The 24033-nt window shown below is 49.0% G+C and overlaps 5 protein-coding genes across 6 annotated transcripts; 2 read left to right on the top strand and 3 right to left on the bottom strand.

Annotated features, from left to right (window-relative positions):
- Positions 1–83: 83 nt before the first annotated feature.
- LOC122624030 (synembryn) lies at positions 84–2792 on the top strand. The gene is made up of 2 exons (XM_043803455.1): positions 84–264; positions 330–2792. Exons 1-2 carry the CDS (start codon positions 184–186, stop codon positions 1968–1970), a joined length of 1722 nt encoding a protein of 573 aa, XP_043659390.1. The 5' UTR covers positions 84–183; the 3' UTR covers positions 1971–2792.
- Positions 2793–2934: 142 nt separating this feature from the next.
- On the bottom strand, positions 2935–9797 carry LOC122624029 (extracellular signal-regulated kinase 7). 2 transcript variants are annotated; one of them, XM_043803453.1, is made up of 9 exons: positions 9211–9797; positions 8962–9156; positions 7236–7563; positions 6981–7171; positions 6710–6916; positions 6506–6652; positions 6342–6438; positions 5824–6281; positions 2935–5137 (listed from the first exon to the last, which is right to left on the bottom strand). In XM_043803453.1, the coding sequence occupies exons 3-9, from the start codon at positions 7320–7322 to the stop codon at positions 3433–3435; spliced, it is 2892 nt and encodes a 963-aa protein (XP_043659388.1). In that variant the 5' UTR covers positions 7323–7563; positions 8962–9156; positions 9211–9797; the 3' UTR covers positions 2935–3432. The 2 variants fall into 2 exon arrangements, with proteins under 2 accessions (XP_043659388.1, XP_043659389.1); XM_043803454.1 differs by having other exon boundaries at positions 8962–9075.
- An 829-nt stretch (positions 9798–10626) lies between these two features.
- LOC122623794 (CXXC-type zinc finger protein 1) lies at positions 10627–12865 on the bottom strand. The gene is made up of 4 exons (XM_043803130.1): positions 12731–12865; positions 12545–12678; positions 11790–12468; positions 10627–11724 (listed from the first exon to the last, which is right to left on the bottom strand). The coding sequence occupies exons 1-4, from the start codon at positions 12758–12760 to the stop codon at positions 10681–10683; spliced, it is 1887 nt and encodes a 628-aa protein (XP_043659065.1). The 5' UTR covers positions 12761–12865; the 3' UTR covers positions 10627–10680.
- Positions 12866–13160: 295 nt separating this feature from the next.
- LOC122623515 (aladin) lies at positions 13161–15163 on the top strand. Its single transcript, XM_043802719.1, has 5 exons — positions 13161–13658; positions 13719–13851; positions 13916–14067; positions 14125–14501; positions 14737–15163. Exons 1-5 carry the CDS (start codon positions 13255–13257, stop codon positions 15075–15077), a joined length of 1407 nt encoding a protein of 468 aa, XP_043658654.1. The 5' UTR covers positions 13161–13254; the 3' UTR covers positions 15078–15163.
- Positions 15094–22953, bottom strand: LOC122623514 (maestro heat-like repeat-containing protein family member 1). The gene is made up of 9 exons (XM_043802717.1): positions 22639–22953; positions 21297–21474; positions 18796–21227; positions 18094–18739; positions 17557–18031; positions 17287–17490; positions 16337–17227; positions 16165–16267; positions 15094–16103 (listed from the first exon to the last, which is right to left on the bottom strand). The coding sequence occupies exons 1-9, from the start codon at positions 22805–22807 to the stop codon at positions 15961–15963; spliced, it is 5241 nt and encodes a 1746-aa protein (XP_043658652.1). The 5' UTR covers positions 22808–22953; the 3' UTR covers positions 15094–15960.
- Between the last annotated feature and the right edge of the window lie 1080 nt (positions 22954–24033).

Here is a 24033-nt window from a genome sequence, read left to right as displayed (position 1 = left end):
ATTTGAAGTAAGGGTGTTGCGATAGTTGGTCTGCGATGGTTGAGATCTCTGGCAACGCCTCGTGGTATATTTCAACGGCCAAGGCGCGGTCACACTGGCGGAAATTATAAAAATTAATTAAATTAACTTAAACTACCTAAAAAGCGAACTCAACGACAGCTTTGAACGGCCACCGTTGGCGACATGGAAGCGGAGCACCTGAAACGACTGGAGGCCAAGGAGGCGGAACACATTCCCGCCATCCTGGACGAATTCAACACGAAGGTGAGCACTGCCTTGGGTTTCTCCCGAAGATTCGGCCAGATTATAGCCCCTCCCTTCCGCCCTAGAATGCGGATCTGCTGGTCTTCGACAGCTTCCGCACGGACAACCTGTGGCACGAACTCTGGCTGGCCATTTTCGGCATATTGGACGACCAGCGTCTTAGTCATCTGCATACGCAGTGCCTGAACACGGTGAGGATTTTAACGCGCGACGAGTTCAGCCTGCAGACGAACTACATCGAACAGGAGGTGAACACACTGCTGAAGCTGGCCAGAATTGAGGCCAGCTCACTAAAGCTGCCAGCCACGCCGGACGAGCTTAAGCAGCAGGAACGCGAGGAGCCCCAGCTGGAGCCCAGCCAGGCGCAATCAGAGGTGATTGCCGAGGCACTGAAGTGCTTGTGCAACCTGGTCTACCAGAGCTCCGACTGCAGGCGCCAGTGCCTGCGACAACACTGCCTGGACGCGATTCTCAAGAGGGTAGCGTCCTCGATGCGACATCCCTGTGCGTTGGAGTACTACGACATGAAGCTCCTCTTCCTGCTCACTGCCTTGGAGCCGGCGGCCCGATCTCGCCTACAAATCGATTTGAATGGCCTCACCTACATGACCAAGTGGCTGGACGATAAGCTGGGCGAAGAGTCCGTTGGCGAGGAGCAGCTGAACATCATCTGCGAGCTGCTCAAGGTGATGTTCAACGTGACCAGTGCTCCGGACAAGAGCCCCAACGAGTACGAGATCCAGAGCTTGCATTTGACCGGAGTACTAAGGGAGCTGCTTCTGCGTTTCGGTGACTTGGCCACCGACAAGGATCGCGCCGTCGTCACACATGCCATCAATCTGCTGACCAACATCTCTGGCAGCTGCCTAACCGAACTCACCCTGCGCTGCTCCAATGCCGAGTTGGAGTCGCACAAGGAAAGGGAGCAGGACAATGAGAAGGAAAAAGATACAGAAGCGGGAGCCAGCGCCAAACCACGTGAGTGCTGCTCCCAGTGCTTCGAAAAGCGCAATGTCCGCAGTCTGGACGTGCTGCTTGGCTATCTACGGCAATCTCTGGCCCAACAGGAGGCCGAGGCCAGCTCGCATGAGTTGCTTTCGCCAGTGCTGACCGTGCTGGTGAAATGTGCGCGCAGCGATCGAGTGATGCGTCACTATCTGCGCCAGGAGATTCTGCCGCCGCTCCGGGACGTTAGCCAACGACCAGAGGTTGGTCTGGAGCTGCGCAATCATCTGTGCCGGTTCCTCACACTGCCCGCAATGATCCTGCGCGATCTGTCCGCCGAGCTGCTGTTCGTATTGTGCAAAGAAAATGTCGGCAGGATGATCAAATATACGGGCTATGGCAACGCAGCCGGACTCTTTGCCAAGCGGGGCATACTGGACTGCCGGCGAGTGGAGGGCACCGACTACTCCTCCGACAGCGAGGACAGCGACACCGAGGAGTACAAACAACAGCAGCAGGGCATCAATCCAGTCCTCGGCTGTGTGGAGCCGCGCAGCAAATCGCATCTAGACGACATAAGCGAGGAGCAGAAGGAATACGAGGCCATGCAGCTGGTCAATCTCATCGAGCAGCTGCGTCAGGGCGGTATCGTAAAGCCGGCGATGATTGACAAGGACGGGCGGCCGCAGCCGCTGGAACACATCCTCCAGCTGCAGGAGGAGCTGCCGCAGCAGCAGCTCGACCAGAAGCGGAAAACCTAAGCCAGAACTGTATTGCGGGATCTGCTATGGCACAACTTCCAAATAGCTACCAAATAATCAACCTAAACTCTGCATTTATTCCATAAGTTTACTGTCGAATGTAGCTTCGAATGTGTTCACAAAGCAGATTGGCTTGGGATTGTTTTTTTTTAACATAATTTATATATTTTATAACACTTATTCGAGAACATCTCATTATATCCTACAACTTGTTAACCAAAAATGATCTAATCTGGCTTTGATTTCAATGATCAGCTTTTGTCTAATTGCTGTAGCATAACCATTATTATTAGTGTTAGCTAAAATAATTATAATCACTCCAATTAGCTTCAATTCGTAGAATAGTTCTGTCAGCTAAATTCTACAGATTTTTTAAATATGAGTAGGACGTTGTACTTATTAAGTTATTACGCACTTTCTTGTTATTTAGTTTTCCCGCGAATTACTTATCATTTTGGAGTTGATACCATAGCATCCCATATCGTACCGCTTGATAACTAAATGCAAAACAATCGTTGGGGTCTTCCAGTTTCAGGAAGTGGGGAGCAGATAAACACAAACGAACGAAAACCAAAACTGAATTCTTTTATATACACACCCACACGATAGGACAACTTGACTAATCATTGTAATAATTAAGTGCATGTATCTATAAAATTCCAATTATACACTTAGTATCTAGGAATGAGCTCATACAACAAAACAAAAAAGCTCTTATTCAGATTCTCAGAGCTGCGAACTCCCAGTTTTCTATTACAAATGTTGCATGTATGTAACACTAACTATAGCTCTAGAATCGAACTAAACGAACTACAAAGTCTACATATGACAGACGCCAGTGTGGAGCAGTTGTGGATGTCGACTTGGCTCCCAACCAACCTCACATTGTTCATGTCCGTGGTCTAATCTATGTTGTAAATTCCGCATTGTAGGGTAAAGGAATAATTCCAAAACTTTTTAAAAGTTACGTGTCTTTGATCTATATACAGGAAATCCTATATAGAGCTTTATTGTGTTCAATTTGCTATAGCGATAGAAGGTCTACTTATATACATCAAAACATAGTAATATTTTGTGTCGTTGATGTGTGTGCGAGTCTTAATGTGCGTCTATCCTAAGCTTAACAATAAATCAATCAAGGTCTTGCTAAACCAATCAACCACATATTGTCTTGGCTTTAAAAAAAAAGAAATATTTCCTAATAATATTGAATCGGAGTGATAAGGATTGACCACAAGGCAATCTGGCACCAAAGATATGGATCACTGCGGCTTTCTATACACAAAATAAAACCGTCTTTATAATCCCAATTATCGTTACAATACAAGATGGAAAGAAAAGGTGGATGGAATTCAAGCGATAAAGAGAATCCACCGCTCTCCACTTATTCCAAAGATTGGCCCATTCGCGTTTTGAAAATATATATATTGCGTCAAGACTGGGACAAATATTCAAGGACAGATCAGATGAGCTCCGTGGAGAAGTTCGCCTCCTGAATGTCGTGCTCCCTGAGACGCATGGGATCGTAGCGAGGTCCGCTGGCCGCGTGGTGGTGGTGGTGATGGCGGCGCACCTTGTGGTGGAGTCCCAGCTCTTCGTGCTGCTTCTGGCAGGCCTTCTGCTGGGCCAGCAGGCGCTCCCGGCGTTGACGCTGATCCTCCACGCGCTCCTTCATCCGGCGCGACTTTTCTGGGCGTTCGTGCTGCCGCCGCGGCTCCATCTGAAGCGCCGGATCCTTCCAATCCTCGTCCAGGTCGGAGTAGTTGGGAAAGTAGTCGGCATAGTCGCGCGAGTAATTCCGCTCCGGGGATTGCTCCGATCCGGAATCGCGTCTTCCGCTGTCCGGCGAGGAGGATCCACTGCGTATTTCCCTAAACAGTTGATAGTACTTGGCTCTGTAGGCGTTGTCCAGATTGAGATTATCGTACTCATTGGTCTCGTCGCGGGCCAAGAACTCCTGCACCTGGCGCTGCCGCTCCTTTTCTTGCTCCTGTCGAAAGATCTCGTACCTTTGCGAGCCGGGATCACCACTGCCCTCCGGCAGTGGTCTACCGTCGTCGCCATCCTCCACCTCATCCGCCTTCTTTAGGGGCTGCAGCTTTTCCAAGTGATAGCGCAAGTTGCCATAGTCCAGCAGATCCCGATGCTCCTCGACAAAGTCCACCAACTGCTCCTTGCACTTCTCCATCTCCTGCTCCAGGTGACTGATGCGTTCGCGATAGCATTTGCTGGCGCATGCGTTTAAGATGGTCGAATCATCCTTCTGATCCTTGGGCAACGAGTCATCGTCCTTCCTCTCAGTGAGCTGCCACACCTTACGTGCTATCTCCTTGTACGCCTTGGCCTGCGCCTCCTGCTCGGCCATCTCCTCCAACTGATCGCGTTCCGCCTCCATTAGTCGATAGTTCTCGGTCATCCGCCTGCGCTGGTTCACCCTCAGCTCGTGCTCCTGTTTTATCTGCTGCTGGCGCACCTTCTCCTCCTCCTTCTCCTCCTCCTTCTTCTGCTGAATCTCCAGCCGCCGGCGCTGCATCCTCTCCTCGGCTGTGGCATACCGCTCCCTTCTGTGGTATGTCACAACGGAGGGCTTGGTGACTTGGTCAGCCTTGTGGGGTTTATCCTTGGGTTTCTTCTCCTGGCTCATCTTGCGCAGGGACCGATTCATTAATGGGGCCACTGTCGCATCCGCCGGGCCATGGCTTTCCTGGCGCATCCTTGGGGGGGAACCATCGATGTTGATTTTCTGCGTCTGCAGCAGGGCCTGAACCTGGGCCTTCGCCTCGGCATGGAATTTGCCTTGCGTCTGGGCCTGCGATTGCCAGGTGCTCTTCTTGCGCCGAGCCACGGCTGCCACGGCAGCCACAGCAGCCAGTTCCCGTTGGATCGGCACATGGTTGTGTCGGCATTTTTGCACGGTTTTTTCAACAGATTTTCCCCGTGTAGAAGGAGGAGCAGAAGGAGGAGCTGCAGCAGCAGGAACAGCCGCAGGAGCAGGAGCAATATGGGCATGCGAAACTGTGGTCTCCGTGCGATTCGACTCCTTGGCCTTCGTCTTGGGTGCGGAGACCACCAGCTTGATTCTCCTGCGCAACTGGGACACCTCGAAGGAATACGGCTCCTTGTTTCTCTCCGCCGGGCTTGTGGTCGATTGGTTGACACTCGCTGTCCTGGGGGAGGGATTTGGATGAGTTGTACACTGGTGATTCGCCAGGCAGGATTGTTTATCACAAAATGGGTACGATTGGGCTGGGTTTAGTGGGTTCGCTCTTACGGAATAAGAAGTTCATTAGGATATTAGGATATTACAGTTCTCCATGTTCTAAATTTTCACACATGTAGCTAACCTAATAACTTAAAACATTTATCACTAAGCTATAGTGCTTACAATTTAAACTATTGCAAGAAAATGAAATTGGTGGTTGGAAATGATGAATACTGAGATACATATAAAACGGATCACCTTTACTCTGATGAACAAAGAAATCCTTGGACTTAAAGAGTAAATGAAGGACGATAACCATCCAGTAACCATTAGTATTCTACTGGCTTTGGCCCTGATTGAGGCGCATGGGGTGTGCCTTTCGCTGCCTGGAACGATGCAGTCGCTCCTTTAGTGGGCGCTGCACTGTGCTGGACTCCACGGAGTCCTCCCGCTCCTTGGACGTGTCCTGCCGTCGCAGATGGGATGTGCTGGTGACAGTGGAGGTGGCACGCCTATGCTAGGGTCGACGCAATCTGAAAGAGGGGACGAGCTGCTAGAGAAGCTCCTCCACTAGCCCTCGCCACAAACGACTAGCCTAGCCCTCTCCGCTTCCCCCAACCCAAGACCCAGAGATTCCCAGGAGCAACTCACCTGGTTCGCGACGTGACTCGGACGGGTTTCACCGATTCCTCCCGATTGGACGGCGTGGATGGCGTGGCATTGCTGAGCGTGCGGGCACTGCCACTGGACTCGCGACCAATCATGTCGTACAGATTGTTGCGGTACTGGTCGACCCCGTAGCGCACATCGTCCCTCAGCGGCGGTTGGATGTCCACGCGGAGCTCCATGTCCGCCGACGCGGTCCGGAAGCGGCTCACATACGGATGCTGAATGGCCGCCTTGGCGGTCAGCCGCTGATGCGGATTCAGCACCAGCAGGGACTTGACCAGCGAGATGGCGTCGTCGCAGCAGTTCCTCATCATCTCGTCCAGCGAATGGCGGCGATCGCGATGGATCTTCTTGCTCAGCAGGACGGTGCCGAAGCTGGCTCCAATCGAATCTATATCCCGCTGCGTCACATCCGGCAGGGCAGTCACGATTTTCTCAATCTACAAACAAATAAATATATGTAAGCATCTAACTAATAAGTGATATAGATATGCTGCTACCTGATTGACGGTGCTTGTGCCTTGGAATAGAGGCTTCTGTCTGATCATCTCGCCCAGAATGCAGCCCAGGCCCCACATATCGATGCCCTTGGTATAGCTGGTAAAACAAAACGAACTACTTAGCAGCAGCCTATCATGCAAGCCAATGAAAAAAAGGTACCCACCTGCGACTGGCCACCAGGATTTCGGGGGCGCGATACCAACGAGTGGCCACATAATCCGTCAACATGCCCTCCTGGTCCAAAGCATCATAGTCGGCCTTGCGTTTCGAGGAGAGGGTTCGTGCCAAGCCAAAGTCGGCCACTTTGAGCCTGCAAATGGGGCAGCATCATGATTGCGGGCTGTGCTGTGGGCTTTGTGAATATTACCTGCATTTGCTATCGATTAGGATGTTGCTGGGCTTTAGGTCCCTGTGGATGACGTTGCCCGAGTGCATGTACTTGATGGCATTGATCAGCTGGTACATGACGAATCGCTTGTGAATGTCCTTGAGGACATCGCCCTTCTTGATCACGTTGTGCAGATCGCTTTCCATGAACTCGAACACCAAATAAAAATCCAAATTGTTCGCGGCCCTGCGGAAAATGCATGAAGCAAACTATAGAATACTATCGAATAAACATGGTATGATGAGCTTACTTGAAGACATCCACCAGTCGGATGATGTTGGGATGGTGGCGAAAGGCTCGCAGGAATATCACCTCGCGGTAGGTGCGCTGGGCATCGGTTTCATCGCGGAAGGCATCGAAGATCTTCTTCAGGGCCACCGTGTTCTTCTGTCGCCGATCAGTGGCCTTCCAAACGATGCCATAGGCACCCTTACCCAGGCGCTGAAAAGGACGAAATAGTTATGTTTCGTTTCGACCAATGATACCTCGGAAACTTTTGACTTACCTTTCGCACATCGAAGATGCGTTCAACCGTTTGGTCCAGCTCATTGATGCGTCGCTCGTTAGCGGGTATATTAGTTTGGTTGGCCATTGCCTGCTCCTCCTCCTTGGCCCGCTGCTTATCGCTGCACTCGTTGCCCCTTATCCTTGTGGTCGCTATGGCCAATTGGGATGCTGGGACTTCTCCGCCAGCTACGAGGTGCCGATGAGCTGTGATGTGATCGCAGTTGGTTTCCAGTTGGCTTCTAGTGGGTTTCTGGTAGCGACTCTAGCATCACCAGCTTCCCGGAGTGGCGGAGCCTCGAGAGCTCCAGCACCGCTTGGCTGCTTCACTGTGGATGGATGAGATGGAGTGCGAAAGTTATCAGTTAGCTGGCATTCACTGTGGTGCTGGTGCTGTTGCTATTGCTGTTGCTGTTGCGCGTGGATGTGGCAGTGGCGCCCGAGTGGTTTTGCGGCTCCAACTGGAGCATCTGGGGCCCTCGTCCTCGCGTGCTCGCTCCCATATGCAAACGGCATCAAGTATGTAAAATAAAATTAAACGCCAACAAAAGCAATGCAAAACTCCACAGTGAAAGAAGACTGTACAAATACGATCGAAATGTACGAAATAAAGTTAATGAATTTAATTTACAAGCAAAGTATAACTATATTATTATTTGAATATCCAAATGAAACAACTATGTATGTACTATATTGCCTTCTTATTAAAACTCATAGTTAGCCAAAGTAAATATTCGTAAAAAAAAAAAAAAGGTTTTTCGATCATTGTGAGAAGGGATCATCGCCTTTTCTCTCTCTGCATGCAAATGCACCGGAAACGGAACAACGGCCATAACGGGAGCACAAATAAAAAGCGGGGAAAAAATAGCAAACGAATAAATAAATCGCGAGGCGGACCTGATTGAAACCGAATTATTGTTAGATCGATCGGGGAGAAGGCGAAAGCGAAAACGAGAGCCCCAATTTGATGGCCTGGCAATGCCTACAGTGGACCCTCAAGTGCCCAGGGCAACGTCATGTAACGGTGCGCGGCTGCACAGTGGGCACACGCTGCAGCGAACGAAAGAAAGCCCATTGCATTATCCACTCTCATTTAAAAGACGATTGATTAGTGTTATTTTAATATCGTGTACTAAACGTATATAATACATATCTCTTTAAATGGTATAGATAATTTCATATACATTTACTCTTAGGAGTGTCTACTGTATTACTGTTACTGCGCCTACTTCAGTTATTGTTGCTTTTATTATTGTTGCTGCAAGAAACGCCGCAAAACAATCAAATGGAAATACGTGGCATGCAATCTGGCTGAACGAAAATCACCAACAAAGCATGGCAAATGAATTTGTTTAACAAATAAATAGGCACAAGTACACTCATATGGCAAAGGCCAGCACAGTTCAACAAAAATCGCGTTCGAAATCGAAATTCGCAAAATGGAACCGTTACTCCAAGGAATTCCAGTTTTACGCTGGAAAGTACGCAACGGACTTCGCTTGCGATGCAACCCTGCTTTAAACTCAAATGGCGCGTAACTGTGCGCAAGCGCAACCGAATTCAACTGGGTTATATATTAAAAATCAAATATAGAACACATTACAGTTTGGCAAAAAATATTCTGAAAGGAAATCTACTTTCTGTTTGCCAGTGTAGCCCGAAAACGACAGGCAAACCGGAGCGATTGAATTTGGCACAAAAGTTTTGAAGTGGAGCACGTCACTTACCCGTAAAAGGAGGCAGGATTCGCAGGATATGTAGGATGGTGGCTAACTAGGAGACGAAGAGCCCCGGCAACTTGACGGATGGATATATATGTGTGTGTGGTGCTTGAAAGTCAACTGGCAATTTGCACAATAAAAATTGGAAAAAAAAAACTCTATAGTAACAAACGCAACGTGAATCACAAGATGCAACCAGAACTGTAGGATGTATCATATTAATTGTATAGATATATATCGTTTGGATGCACCAACCTGTAGTCAATGCGATGAGCTGTCCTCGAAATGCACCGAGAAGCAGTTCAGGACCTTGAACACGGAACACACGAAACAAAACACGTAATATATATCTCTATTTGATCCCGTTCTGATGCTGGGCTCCACCGAACGCAATATCTATTCTACTTCGTCCTTTTGGGGCTGCCCACTGCCAACTCATGGAGTAGTCCTTGAATTTTTCGTAATATCGGCTCTCGTGGATTAAATCCTGCCGAATTCGTTTGGGATCAGCGGCCGCGACTAGACAATTTGTATATTTCACTCGCAGACCACGCGCGTCTCAATTTGCACAGTTTTGATTGGAATTAAAAGCATACATATATATATGCATATATATATATGTATATATATATTGGATCAACGTAGATGCGGATCGGAGGAGGACGAGTCCATATGGCAGATGGTCAGCTGGTATCTATCGGCACTCCGGCGCTCACGCTTCCGTTATGATTTTACAAAATAAAAGATTCGGAATCGAATAGAAAAAAAGAGTGTGTGTTCCTGGCTTGGAATCTGAAGGTCGTGTATGATGTAGAAAATTTCCGGACTACGACTGGCATCGTCGACAGCTTGTCTGGGACGACAGTCAGAAATCGCCACGACTACTTGATTGCCCGGACTCGCTTGAAATTTCGACTGCACTTGTGTCCGGGTGTCCTGACATCCCTTTGGTGTCTTGCTCCCCGTGCTCCCACTCCACAACATAGTTTCCATCGTTTTCAAAGTCCTGCCGTTTCCAATGGTTGCCCCCCTCCCCCCGCTCTTTTGAAAACTTATGCGGTGGACCCGTGCATATCATTAACCCGGAACCATTGTTTCGGATATTAACAGCCGGACTCGGTGGTTTAAATGAAAAAATTTAAAGCTTACAGTAAGGCACGAGATAAAAGAGTTGTGGGAGTCCATGACTTAGTTTAATGCTCTAAAAATATTTTACTATCTATATTACTTTAAGGGCGGTTAAAAAAGCCTACAATTATGAGCAGCGCCTAAGCAAATGTATTTAATAATCTAACTACATCTATATATAAACTAACAATCAACAGAAAACAAATCGTTGGTTAGAAACTATAAATAACTTTAATGAAATTAATAAACTAACATAAACGTATGTATATGCTAAAATAATCTATGTGAATGATATCTATGGGTGAGCTGGCCCAATGTAGCCTTTTCCCTTTACGGGCGGGTTGCTATCAATAAATGCATATTTGATGCTTAGTTTTCAATAACAAACATGGGCGTACCCCCGATCCCGGCGCGTAGCAACCTCCTTCTAGCCGGGAACTCAACAGCCGGCGAGCGTGTTATGCGGTTGCCCGGAGAAACGCGACACTAGAAACTTTGCGGCGGGGGTAAGTTAAAAGATTACTGGATTGTCGTACAAAAATATTTCTTGCATGTCAGTTTATTGTTAGTTCTTACTATGATTGGGGGACTACGAATCTATGGCTTTCGCTGCAGGTAGATAATTTGAGTTTTCTGTGGCAATTGGACTATCTGCTGCTGCTGCTGTTGCTGCTGCAGTTGCTGTTGGTGCAGCTGTTGTTGCTGTTGCTGCTGCAGTTGCAGCTGTTGTTGCTGCTGCAGTTGCTGCTGCTGTGGTTGCTGCTGCTGCTGCTGTGGTTGCTGCTGCTGCTGTTGTTGTTGCTGCATCAGCTTCTGCTTCTCCTGGTACTGCTTTTGCTGCGCCTGCATCTGTTGCTGGTGAGCCTGGCGTCGCTTCTGCTTCTCGAACTCCGCCAGATGCTCCTGCTGTTTGCGCACCAGCTCGTCCATCACCTCGTGGTTGTAGGTGGAGTGCAGCATCAGGCCGAGCAGGTTCGCACGCGAGGTGAGCTGCTGTCGCAGCATGCGCTCCTGCTCCATCAGGTCGTCCATCTTGAGCCATTGACGCACACGTTCCAGATCGATTTCCGCCCGCCGGATCTTCTCCCAGGCGTAGTGCTTAAAGCAATTCTTCTTGGGCGCGCGGCAAAACTCGCCCGTGGGATTGAAGACGTTGTTTACCAAGGGCGAACCGCATACATCCGTGTCGTTCACCTTCGGATCCTTGCTGTGCTCCGGACACAATACCCTTAATCGTTTACAGTATGTCTTACTTGCCGGGTTGTAGAAATCACAAAACATATTGTTGCCCTCCATACGCGTTTGGAATATGCTCCCGAAGCTGGCCTGCGATTCGTATTTGTTGAAGCACTTCTCCATGTGCTTGATTGCCGTGCGCGAGTGAATCTCGTGGCCACAGGTAATGCAGTACATGCTCTGTTCGTCCTCCATGTCGGCGTTGTCTTGTGACCCCACCGTATCGATGGAGCTGCGTTTTGCTCGCTCCACCACCATGTTGAGCTCTTCGGCGCGCTTCTCCAGCTCGGCGAGTGCAAATCGCACCAGGGACTGCTTCTGACGAATGCTGTCAAGATGCTTGCGCGATTCCTCGGCGGCGCGGCTTGGCGTTAGGTTCCACTCTTGCAGTCGTTGCGGCAGAACCTGAGAGTGTAAAGGATTTTGGTGTTTAATAGGGACTCATAGTCTGGCCAGAAAATGACGCTTACCTGAAAGATGCGGTTGGTGGCCAGATTGAAGCCACACTTATCGCTGCAGTACTTGCTTTGCGGCCTCGCCTGGCAGCAGCAATTGGGTCCGTGGCACTGGCGCATGCCCTCCAATTCCGGATTAAGGATATCTTCCGGACTGGCCGCCCGCACCTGGACATTGCGATCCTTGGGCGCTGCCTTTTCACGCTTTCTACCTGGACCCGCTTGACTGGGCTGCGTCTCCTTTAGGGCCGTCGCCGCCTGGACGACACAGGTGCGGAATATGCATCGCGGTTTGTGGCCCACGCGAACGCGACACGCGTCGCACTGATTGCAATTGGGACGCCGGCATCCCTCGCAAGTACCACATCGTTTGCCCATCTTTGGTTCACGGGCGCTGCTGTTTTTGCGCTTCATTGCCGCCGTCGTCGGCGCTGCCTGCTGGCTGGTTGTTGCGGGTGCCAACGGTGCAGCAGCAGGCGCCGCTCCTGGTGGACCCACGCCCGGGGCATTGAGACTTGTAGAGGCGGCGTTCGATGCGGCTGCCCGTTCGGTGGCAACCAGGCGGAATATGGTCTGTAGCTCGGGATTCTCCTTTTTGCAGCGCCGGCAGTAGTACTGTTTGATGTGCTTAGCCTCCTTCTCGGTGATCCCGATGCAGTCGCCGTGGTACCACTCCTCACAGCCATCACAGCCTCTGGAATGCGAAGGGGACAAGTGTTTAGGCGGGATCTTCACGCCAAAGCCTCCCACTTGAGGGCCAGGGAACTCACATCATGAACCTGGAGCAGTCGGAGGTGCGGCATATGCAGTACGCCTGATCTTCCTGCTTGAGTATGGTGGCTATCTTGGACTTGCGCTCCGGCAGGTCAAACTCCCGTGCGATCTCCCGCCTGATTTCCTCTTTCTGTTGACACAATCAGATTGTAGTTAACAACATCATAGTAGGTGGAACTTACGGTTTTCTTATATTTGCGCTTGTCCGCCATCTCGCACAAATCTCTCCGAGAATTCAAGTCCAACTCCAAGTCCGAGAATTAAGTTCCAGACTAGTTTTTTTTTGCGATTACCTCGGACTAAGTGGACCACCTGATGGAGATGGCATAACAGAAAATATCGATAGGATGCTACAATTTATTGTCCGCGCCTTCGATAGATCTAATAAAAACAAATAAAAATATTAAGTATAAAATTACGTTGTAGATTTTAAACGATGTATAACTGCACAAAAATACAATTTTTAGGTATTTATAAATATTATTTTCGAAATTCAGAAGAATAAAAGATTTTTTACGCATTCCAGAATTTACTGACTCGTTTGTTAGTTTTGGCTTTTAATTAAACATCGATAGACAAAAAACATCAATTCATCACAGTAACAATCGAATTTCTGTCACCTCTAGTCACCGCGCGGTTTTTTCGTTGAATTTTGTTAGCATTTTTTTCTTCATCGTACTGAGTTGAATGTGAATAATCCGTAATTATGGCGGCCCTGAGCAACCTGAAACAGTGTCCGCCGTTCTCCACGCTGCCGGATCTGGCGCTGCGGCACAATCACATCCCGGAGCTGGAGCGCTATCCGCAGATAAACTTGAACAGCGAACTTCTGGCCAATCCGGCTGGTCAGAGATTCTACGGCGGTCAGAGCTTCGTGTCCGTGAATGAGGGTGTCCTAAAGCGGATAACTCGCACCTTCTTCGATGGCGGATTCTGGGAGTCGCTGGAGGAGGCACGTAGCCCTAAGAGCCGGGAGCAGGCGCCGTTGATCGCCCAGGCGGGTGATCTAGTTGCACGACTCCTGGGTCTGGCCACCGGACTGAGATTGAGGATCCTTCCGCACACCCAGCAGCTCAGTGCCGAGCGAATTGCACAGTTCGCGGAGACCAGGTGAGTGGAGCACAGACAACTAACCAATTAATTGCTAATCCTTTCTACCCATTCTTTCAGGGATTGGCTCAACAGCGATGTGCGCTACCTTGCCTGGAATCAGCACTTCTTTAGCTTAGCCGTAGCCGGTGTAGATGATGTGGTGCGCATCTACACAAAGAGTTCCAGCGCGGCCACTGCTACTGTTTTAAAGGTGGGTAGGCTAGATAGAAATAATTGAATCAGTGTGAGCTAATTAGGACTTACTTTTATTTTAGAGTCCTTCCCAAACGCAGATCACCTGCATGGCGTGGCGTCCACTCTGCGCTGCCGAGATCGTGATAGGTTGTCGGCAGGGTCTTTGTTTCTGGGAAGTAGACAACACTTTGCATTTGGGACGCACAAATGCACCCAGCAAGATTTTCAAACAGTAAGTATAGAAATGTTATTGTTATTTGATAAATACTTAACTTCTTCACTCTTCTAGTCCCAATAATCTGCCAATAACCTCGCTGCAGTGGAACAAGGATGGCACCCAGTTGGCCACCGCCTCCATTGGAGATCGTTCTATCCTTATCTGGCAGCCGGACAACGGAATGATGCAGCCACTCAAGCGACTAGGTCCGCCGGGCTCGCTGCTCAAGTGGTCACCGGATAACGACTGGCTGTTCGCAGCCACCGTGGACCGGGTGTTCCGCGTGTGGAACTGCCATCAGCAGTGGACCACCGAACGATGGGTGTGCGGTCCCGGAGGACATGTCCAAACAGCCTGTTGGTCGCCCTGCGGTCGCTTCCTGCTCTTCGTCAGCAGTGCCGAGCCGATCCTCTACCGCCTGCAGTTCGTGCAACAAAGTCTACTATCCTGTAAGTATGAGAGATTCACGAACGAATTTAGGGCAGTCTGCTCCCAGTGTCTGATCTGAAATGGTGGTCAGGTACAGGGGTGCGACGTGTGGCTGCCCCAGATCAAAGCAGTCAGGAACAGGTTGGCGGCTGTTGCAGCTTACAGACCGCCTGTATAATGCTGACTACAAAAAAAAACTGACACCAATTTAGTAGTTGATTTTTTTACTTATTCCGTTCTTGTTCCCCCTTGCAGCATCGGCGGATGAGAAGGAAATCTTGCCCATTGCCGATCTGAATGCTTGCAGCATTGATGCGAATCGCACGCTAATCGGTGGTCCCGCCCAGCAGCTTGCATGGGATCCGCATGGCAACTACCTGGTGGTCACATTCAAGTCGACCAACTGCATCGCTGTCTTCCGCACCTTTATACAGAAGTTCGATCTGCAGATCTCTGCGGCATACTATCTGAGCGGAGAGACGGCGGCGGAGCACCCGAGCTTCATCTGCTTCCAGCCACTCTACAAGGATAACGATCGCTCCGTGCTGACTATCGCCTGGTCGTCGGGTCGCATCCAATACTACGCCTTCGACTGATCTTTAAGCCTAGTGATTTTGATTGTAATATTTTATTTGATTTGGTTTTTGTAAGCGTTAATACACAGTTAAACAGGTTAACCTTATTTTGGAATCCAACAATGGTAGGGGATTGAGATAAATCTAATGGTGTGAGGATGTGGCGCTTGAAATTATACTTTTAATGTGGCAGGTAATTTGTTTTAACTTTTACAAGCAACAAGTTCTAAAGAACGCGAATCCATTGCCACACCCCGCACGCGTATCTCTTTATTACAGATTCGATTGAAATGTACAAAGCGTTTTACACCTTTAAGGTAATTGAATCCATTCGAGAACAATCCCTAATTAATTAGCTTTGCTTAAAATTGGTCCAACAATTGTTTGCAATTAATGTTTTCAATTTAAAAATATCTGATTACTTTTATAAGAATTTATTAATATTTATAATAAAATACGATTTCCTATATGGAATATAAGCAATTTTTGACAACAGAACATATAGAATCACATTTGCTGTGGAATTATAGTTATTTATTCTTTTACTTTAATAAACCCCAAAAAGCCGAGGTAATTTTGAATAGACTCAGTATATTGAAGTAATTATTGTCCGTAACAAAGTCTTCTATCGAATACGAGTTCCTATAACTTTCAACATCCTTAAAGCTGCAAAACGCTCCGCATAAACTTGGATATAAATATATAAATAATGCTATGTGTATACAGATAGTATATAACGTGACTTTCGATTACATAACAAAACAAAGAGTTAAATATCAAACATAATATGGAAACGATTGCTGAGGCAAAGGGATCACACTTGGAGCAATACTAAGTCATAATTTACAAACACACACACAACAAAGTTGCACATCTATCTAATCGAGTTGGTCCGCTGGATGTTCTAGATGTCCCCAAAAAAGTAACCCAGGGCGGTGGCTGCCCTCATCCGCACCAGCGCCTGTTCGTCCTTGAGCAGCACGGCAATCTTGCTGGCCACAGTCTCCGTTTGGACGTTTCTCTCGCTGAGGAAGTTGTGCAGGATGCCTAAGAAAGGAGAGCGATTAAATTTACTTTCAGAATTCTTGGGAATCACTGAAACACTTACCAACTACGATGGCCGCACTGCCTCGCACTTCGGGCCACTGACTTCGCAACTGCGGCAGGCACGAATCGATGAAGTCCTGGATGTGATCCGTCAGCTCCAGTGCCTAAAAAATATATATGTATTTATATAGAAGAAATATTGTTTAACCCCGTTTAGAACATTATAAACTCACGATTGTCTTGACAAATTCCAGCACAAAGCTGCTGTAGTTGAGCTGGTGACCTCGCTCCTCGCCCAACTGCTGCTCCGCCATCTCCACGACCTTTGGAGCAGTCAGGAGACGGCAAACCCGCTGCAGTGTTCCACGACAGGCCGAGGCAATAGCCACCTCGCTCTCGCTGAGATGCAGAAGCAGCGGGAAGAGATTGGCGATGAGCTGCTCCCTCAATGCCTCCATTGACGAAGTGGGTGAACTGCTCCCATCATCGTGCTTGCCCTCGCATATATCGCCAAACAGTTGGATGGCCGCCTCTCGCATCTCCAGCGCATAGTTTCCGAGGAATGGTCGAATCCGGATGGCGAGGGAGACGTGGAAGGACTCAACCCGCTCGCTAGGCAAAGCTCGCAGAATTCCAGACAGGCCACGCATGCTCTCCAGCGGAATGTTGATTAGACAATCGCCCACCGGGTCGTCGACTCCCTTTAACAGAGCACCAATGGCACTTTCCGAGTAGCGCTTCGCCTCCTTTTCTCCCAACTGGCCCACGTAACCCATGCCCTGGATGCTGAGACCTCGCACCACCGCATTGGGATCGGACAGTGCGGCTCCGAGGTGGAGCAATATGGACGCAGCTAGCTCCCCGGTGGGTTTCAGTGGCACCAATCGAGAGAAAAGACCGACGGCGGCCACTCTTTGACCATCGTATGGTGATGCCACATATTTGCTCAGCGAGTTGACCAGTTGTCTCATCTGCGGACTTCCCAGGTGCAGCTGCTGACCCAGGCCAATGGCCATGGGTGTCAGCAGTTCGATGTAGTTGTGCCAGTCCGCGCTGCTCGCCAGTTGGGTATTCACAGTCAGCACGCTGGCAATCTGCTCCATTTCTAGGTTGGTCAGAAAGGCCTGAAATTGGGGCAATTGGCTATAGAGGGTTATGGAGTATTTATTGGAGATAAGCTCACCTGGAACGTTTCCAGTGCTATTTGGCAGGGATTGAGCTTGACCAGGTCCTTGTTGGGCACGAATCCGAACTTGGTTTTGCTGGACTGCGCCTGGTTGGGACTTAGCGAGGCAATATTCACGGAATTTGGTGCAGCCAAGTTGGTGTAGCTGCTCAGCGAAGTGAGTAGCATGCAAAACATGTCCGCAAACCGTGCCTCCAGTTGCTGAAAAGAGCAAGCAATTAGTATAAGTGTGTAGATCCAACGGAATCCCTCCCTTAAAGCACTCACCCCCTTGATGTCTTTGCAGGGCAGCATCTCGTGCAGGGCGCAGAAAATGGCAAACGGCTGTCCGCTGGCTAATTTCTGGCGTTCGGAAAGGGACGCCTCCTGACCGCCTTCCTGGAGGGAAGCACCACTTAGCAGCTGCAGAAAGTTGTCCAGCGTGAGGCCCGTCAACTCCGGGTCGTTGCACACCAGGTGCCAGTACTCCACCAGATTTGGGTCGTATGGCAGCGGCTGCGACAGCATTTCGGCACACACCAACTTGGGATGGTGCTTGGTGAGGGCCACCAGAGCTTTGAGCACTCCGGACTTCGCCCTGGGCACCTCGCACACCTGCAAGGCCAACAAGCTGTCGCGAACCAGGTCGGGAATGGCGTGGAACAGCTCAGAGCCCTTCTGCTGGATAAAGAACTTTAGTACAACACTGGCGCCTATGGTGGAACTCTGCTCAGGATCACGCAGCGAATGAAGCAGAGTTTTGCTGTAAAGAAATAAATACACGTTACATACATATACACAAATGGCGTTCAGCGTAATCCTTACCAGAACTGCAGGTACTGAAAGCTGGAGATACGCAGTGCAATAATCTTGGCAATGTCGCCGGCCAGGTTGTAGATCTGCTTGGGCTCGTCAGTGATGATGTGCTCCTTGATGGCTTCGATCTCCTTCAGCCAGTCGGCAGTGCTATCGATGCTGGCTATCGTCAGGGTTTCGTAGATGCAGGCGATCTCCAGCGTCTTCTGCAGGATCTCGACGGACACCTGGCGCACCGTGCCATTCGAATCGATGCACCTGGGCACAATCTTGCCCAGCATCTGTCCAGTCTGATTGAACTTCGAGGGGGCCTCACAGCCAATTTTCATGGACTTGATGTAGACGTCAAGGGTGTTGTTGAAGACGTGGCTGGCACAGATGCGCACCTCGGAGTTGCGATCCCTTGTCCAGCCCTCTAGGATGCTAATAATCAGGTCCAGCGTGGCCGGCGAGGCGTCCAGTTCAACGATGGCTCTTACCAGGGCATTCAACTGCGGCAGCGATTCGTTGAGGTGCTTGGCCAGAAAGCTGTTGCGCTCATCCTCCTCCTGCGAGTCGAACTTCATCTTTAGCTGCTGGGCACAGCCGAAGAAGTTGCGGCACGCGATCTCGAAGATCACACCGCCGTCCACACAGTCCTCGGTATCGGGACCACCTAAAATTAATGAAAGTTTTAGGAAAGTATTAATGAAAGTAATAGGAATTCCTTACCTATCCGTATGAAGTCCGTGCCCAGTTTGAGGATGGTGGGCAGAAGGGGAAGGTCGTGGAAGGGCGCCTCGATGGGAATGTTGAAGACCGTCTCCATGATCTGCTTGCGGTGACGCAGGGGAGCCGGCAGCTGCTCCTTGGTGGCTATTAACTGGTTGCAGATGCTGAGCAGCGTCTGCAGAATTGCCGACATGATTGTTTGGTCCTTGTGCACGGCCAGCTGTTGGATGAGGAAGCCCAGCAAGGTATCATCTTCGTCTAGGTGCTGTATGGACTGCAACGGATCGGCTTCGTCCATAATGCGACCAAAGGCCTTGACCACCAGCAGGTTGCTCTTGTAGTTCTCCAGCTCCTTGTGCGTATCCTTGATGAAGTGCAGGTTGCTAAAGAAACCGGTGGAGTGCTTTCGCCCACCGATTTGGGCCAGTTCGGTTAGCTTTTTGATCAGGTGCCCCAAGTGCTGGCGGGAAATGTAGCCCAAGGCTCTGCCACAGGGTTCAATGCGCTTTTCGTAGTCCGCGTGCTTGACATGCTTGTCCAATCGTTCCTGCCTGGCAGTCGTTACAATGAGATCGATCTTGGTGTGAATGCAGGCCACATCGGTCACCTGGAGCAGCGTGAGGGCCACCGCCTGGAGGAGCATGCCACGCTCGGCACTGAGGTCGGGCAATTGCCACTCGGAGTGGGGCAGTTGCATGGGGTACAAGTACATCTGGTCCGCCAGCTTACAGGCCAATCGCTGGGCAAAGTTTTCATCCAATCCGCCCAAGAATTCGTTAGTTTCCAACAAAAAATCGTGGAGTAGCTGCCGGTAGGCACTCTCCCTGTTGATTTGCAGCAGAAGATCGGGTATCCTTCGCTCCCACAGTTCCTCCAGGGCGGGATTCACCTGAGGATGGTAGTAGCGCAGAAAACTCAGAATATTCGAGCATCGTTTGATGCACTGCTGATTGCCCAGGAGTGCCAGGCATCTTGCGTAAATCGTCTCGGCTCCGGGGACCATAACCTTGCCGCGTTTGATCACACTGCGATCCTCGCCAGCAGCACCCACGCTCTCCGGTGTGGACTGCTCCGTGGCGGCATCGTCTCCCGCAATCTCGTACTCTATATGCGGAGACTTGGCAAACAAACTGGCCAGGCACTTGGCGAGATTCCCGCAAATATCCGTGTAGTCCAGGAGGATCAAATAGTTTAGCAGCTCCCTCTTCAGAAGCTCATCCAAGGTGCCCACCGTGGAGGCCAGCATGTACAGGGTGTTCTCACAGCTCAGCACCAGATTGGCGTGCTCCTCCTGGCTGCCGTGCTCCTGGCTCGGCTTTGAGTATCGGCAACTGTGCCTCACCACGAACCACACGAACTCCTTGTCCCGTATGTGGGACTTTTGGGCGAGAGCCACAATGGTTTTCAGCAGCGTTAGCTTCATTTTGATCCCTCTTTCACTGAGGATCAACTGCTTCAGGCACTCAGTGGTTGCTGGAATTCGGTTTTCTATATTCGCCGCACATGAGTTGAGCAGATGAGTGAGTATCAGCAGGGATTTCATCCTATCGCGTTCGCTATTGTTCCGCAGATGGATCAACAGGGTTTCCATAATGCGGGTGGAGTAGGGATGATGACCGGCCAGGAGGTGGAAACAACGCAGCACCTCGTAGTGACCCTTCACCGTCTGCGGTTTCTCATAGTCCGGATAAACGCAGACCAGGTCGAACAAATGGGTGATCAACACGTCGATTATGCCATCCAAGACTGTGGCATTCAGGGCCAGATTCGTTTTCAACACGGAGCAGAGGAACTGCGTCACGGCATTCCTGTCCACACTGCGTCGGTAGAGGGCCAGGATCTGGGGGACCAAACGGGCGGCCTGATCCTGAATCCGATCCTTGGGCAGCAGGGGATACATGCTGGACAGAGCCTGTAGTATCTCCACGCACACCTTTGGCTCCCGGGAGTGCAGCCAGTGATTGAAGAGCACATCGTAGGCCACACTAATCTCTGTGGAGCAGTTCTCCTCCTCCTTCTTGCCGCTCTCCTCCAGTAGAGCCTCGCTGAATCTACCGATGGCATAGGCATGTGCCTGCTTGATGTGATCCTGCCGTATTCCGACTAGATGCGGCTGACTCCGGCTCAATATGGCCTTTATGTGGGGCACCACTCCTGCCGGATTCTCGGTGGCCAGCAAACCGAGGCACTGCATCAGCATAAAGTGGGCCACACCTTCTGTACTTGTTCCCTTCTCCTGGAGCGCCTCCATCACCTGTTCACAACTCTCCGGGCTGCTGCGTCCGATGGCCACCAGGATGCGCTGCGCGGGATTCTGTAGGAGGGGCACGTGCTCGGGATTCCTGGTGAGTTCCTGCAGCGCCAAAGCAATAAGTTTCTGATTGGCAGCCGGCGGCAGAGGAGTTTCTGCACCCACCACGCGACGAATGCAGCTGAAATATGGAAACAGAAACGGATTAGCACACTCTTCAATCACCAATGAATCCCCCATGGAAACTTACTCCAACAACATGGCCACTGTTTGATCGTTCATCTTGGGCTGCTGCGATCGGTGCTCGCTGAGGAACTCCGCAGCTCGTTCCGGGTGCGACTCCAGGATCTTCACGATCGCCTGCTGCATGGCAAGCCGCACCTGCTCCTCCTTGTCCATCAGTCCATCGAAGATGTTGTGGAGAACCCCTGCAAAGGGCAACAAAATTCGGTTAAAGTGGGTTTTTTAGATTTCTTAGATAGTCTACAATTTTTGTGGCTTTGGCCTTTTAACACTATAACATCGTTTAAAATAAGTGACTAATTATAGTTAGAACTAACGAAGTGAAAAACAATGGACATCACTCAGTAAGACGAGTAACTAGATCAAAGTCAAGTAAACACTGTTTTAAAGCACAAGCTGCAAGGGCAGCAGAAGTAGCACAAACCACATTGATTCACTGATTTATGTACATAGATGATAGGATGATTTCTTACAACATTGAAATATGCATAGCCCTATTTGTTTGAACGCAACTGTGTGCACTGTGTGTTCTGATAAGAACTGAAATTGTCTGACACATTAGCATAAATTGAAGACTTTCACATCATACATATGTACATATAACCATGTATAGATGAGATGAAATTGAACAGAAAATGGTAAAAACCAGACGAAATGCTGGAATCAGCTGATTATCAACTAAAAATACACGTCATCCCAGAGATACAAAAGTCCAATTGGATTGCATTTCTAGCGATACTCGAGCGGACTTTTTGCAGCGCAATGTTATTTTTATTTTTATTACGAAAATTACAATAGCTGTAAACCGAAACAAACACACACTCACACACACACATGCAAATGATTAATCAAATCGAATTGAGTGCAATTCGTGGGTGTAATTGTGAAATGTTGTTGTATTGATTTGTCATACTCCGCAGCTTGTTGTTGTAGACGATTTTTTAGGGCTTCACACACTCAACAGGTCCCCATACACACACGCATACACATGCACGCACATATTTGCATAGATACGCAAATAGAGTTATTTGTCTGCTGTCTCTTTCGCTCAAAGGATTCCCCGTTACTTTTGGGCGCTCATGTGTGCGTTGTGCCTAATGCGTAGTTCTATTTTTAGAACGGGACAAAAGGCTGCGCTTCAGCCTAATCACAAATCCCAATTGGAGCGAAGGGGGTGGGTCGGCCAAAACGCCCATTTCACGCTAAAGCGCTCTAAGCACTTGTGTTGGTGTGAGTGTGTGTGTTGCTTTCTAATAAGAGATTTCTTGGGCCCATCTTTATCTATGGGATTAAGCACTGTTTTCTTTGTTTTCATTTTCATTTGCCTTTTACAGTTTACTTTTCCTTACCTTCTAGAATCGTTGGCTTATCAACGGGCGCCGCTGAGGCGGCAGCTGCATCGGCATTTCCAGTGGCGCCGCTATTTCCAGCAGCTGATTTGTTGTTGGTGGATCCTCCCCCAGCGGCAGCACCACCCGCAGCACCGCCCCCGCCGCCAGCAACCCCTCGCCCATCCATCTTTTTGGTGGAATTGCGCGTTCTCTTCCACTTCTCCAGCTTAACGGGATTTCGGACAGCGATTAACACTAACGCGCACTTCGCGATCGCGGAAAACTCGGAAAAACAAGAGATTCACTGCGTTGCGAAATTGTTTGTGTTTTCAATGAGTGGCTGCACTCGTATTGGGAAAAAATGCGTGGTGGCATTTTTAGTGCGTTTTTTAGGCGCCATGCATTAGCGCAGCTTTCTACCATGGTGTGTGTCTTTGCTCGTTAGCGGAGACACAGCCCATAGTTTGGCACCAATTCAACAGAAATTCAAATATAGAAACTCAAAGATATAAAAACAATAGTTATGCATAATTTCTCTTTTTATGGAAAGGAGTTTACATTTCAGTCACAATTAAAGATAGTGCCTGGTTCCAATGAAGTACTTAAAATGTAACCTCACAAGTACTGGAATTATGACTGGAATTTCCTTTTTGAGGCAGTTAAAAATGTATTTGAAAAGCACTTTAATATAATGATTGTTTTATTAAGTAAAATACATTTAGCTTCAAGAGCAACTTGATAACTCTTTTGAATTGAAACAGCAAACCATTCAATTTTTCTCGCAATTTCTGCACTCGCAGATAAGCTGCCGTTTTTCTCACGCTATATTCCCAGCGATAAGAACTATTTCAATTCGATGTGATAAGTCGGAGGTAAATTTAAAATAAACACTATTTTAAATGGTAAAGCCTTTGCGTTGTTATTTTAATTCGATATCAGCATTTCGACCACAAACCAAGGCTGAACCACAAAATGTGGCCAATGATAGCCTATAGCTTATCACGCCGTTTCGTTCCTTCGCCGAAAATAACACATGTCTTTTGGAATCCTTGTTTTCTTTTTGCTTTGCAACAACACACGCACATTTTAATTAATACTTTTTCCGATAAAAGCATATTTGATAAGCATGTTAGTGGTTTCTAAGTAGATTCTATAATTTTAATTTTCTATATCCAAATTAGTCCCTATATATTCGTGTTGCACATTTCAATAAACAAACACAACTAATGTATTTTCTCGTGAAAATCGAATAATTTTCAGATATTGAGTTCGCTAAGCCTCTTAAATATTTTCGAAATTTCCCGGCTCCACCAAAGCGCCGCTCTTAAGTCGCCGCGCTCTCTCAGCTGAATGAAGAGAGCGCGTGGCCACCGATTCCAATTGGAAGTGGTTGCAGTCGGCGGTGGTTGAAAA

This window comes from Drosophila teissieri, chromosome X, assembly GCF_016746235.2.
Source record: "Drosophila teissieri strain GT53w chromosome X, Prin_Dtei_1.1, whole genome shotgun sequence".
Classification (NCBI taxonomy): domain Eukaryota; kingdom Metazoa; phylum Arthropoda; class Insecta; order Diptera; family Drosophilidae; genus Drosophila; species Drosophila teissieri.
Note: the sequence above shows the minus strand (reverse complement) of the source record. Positions and strands in the feature narration are given on the sequence as shown.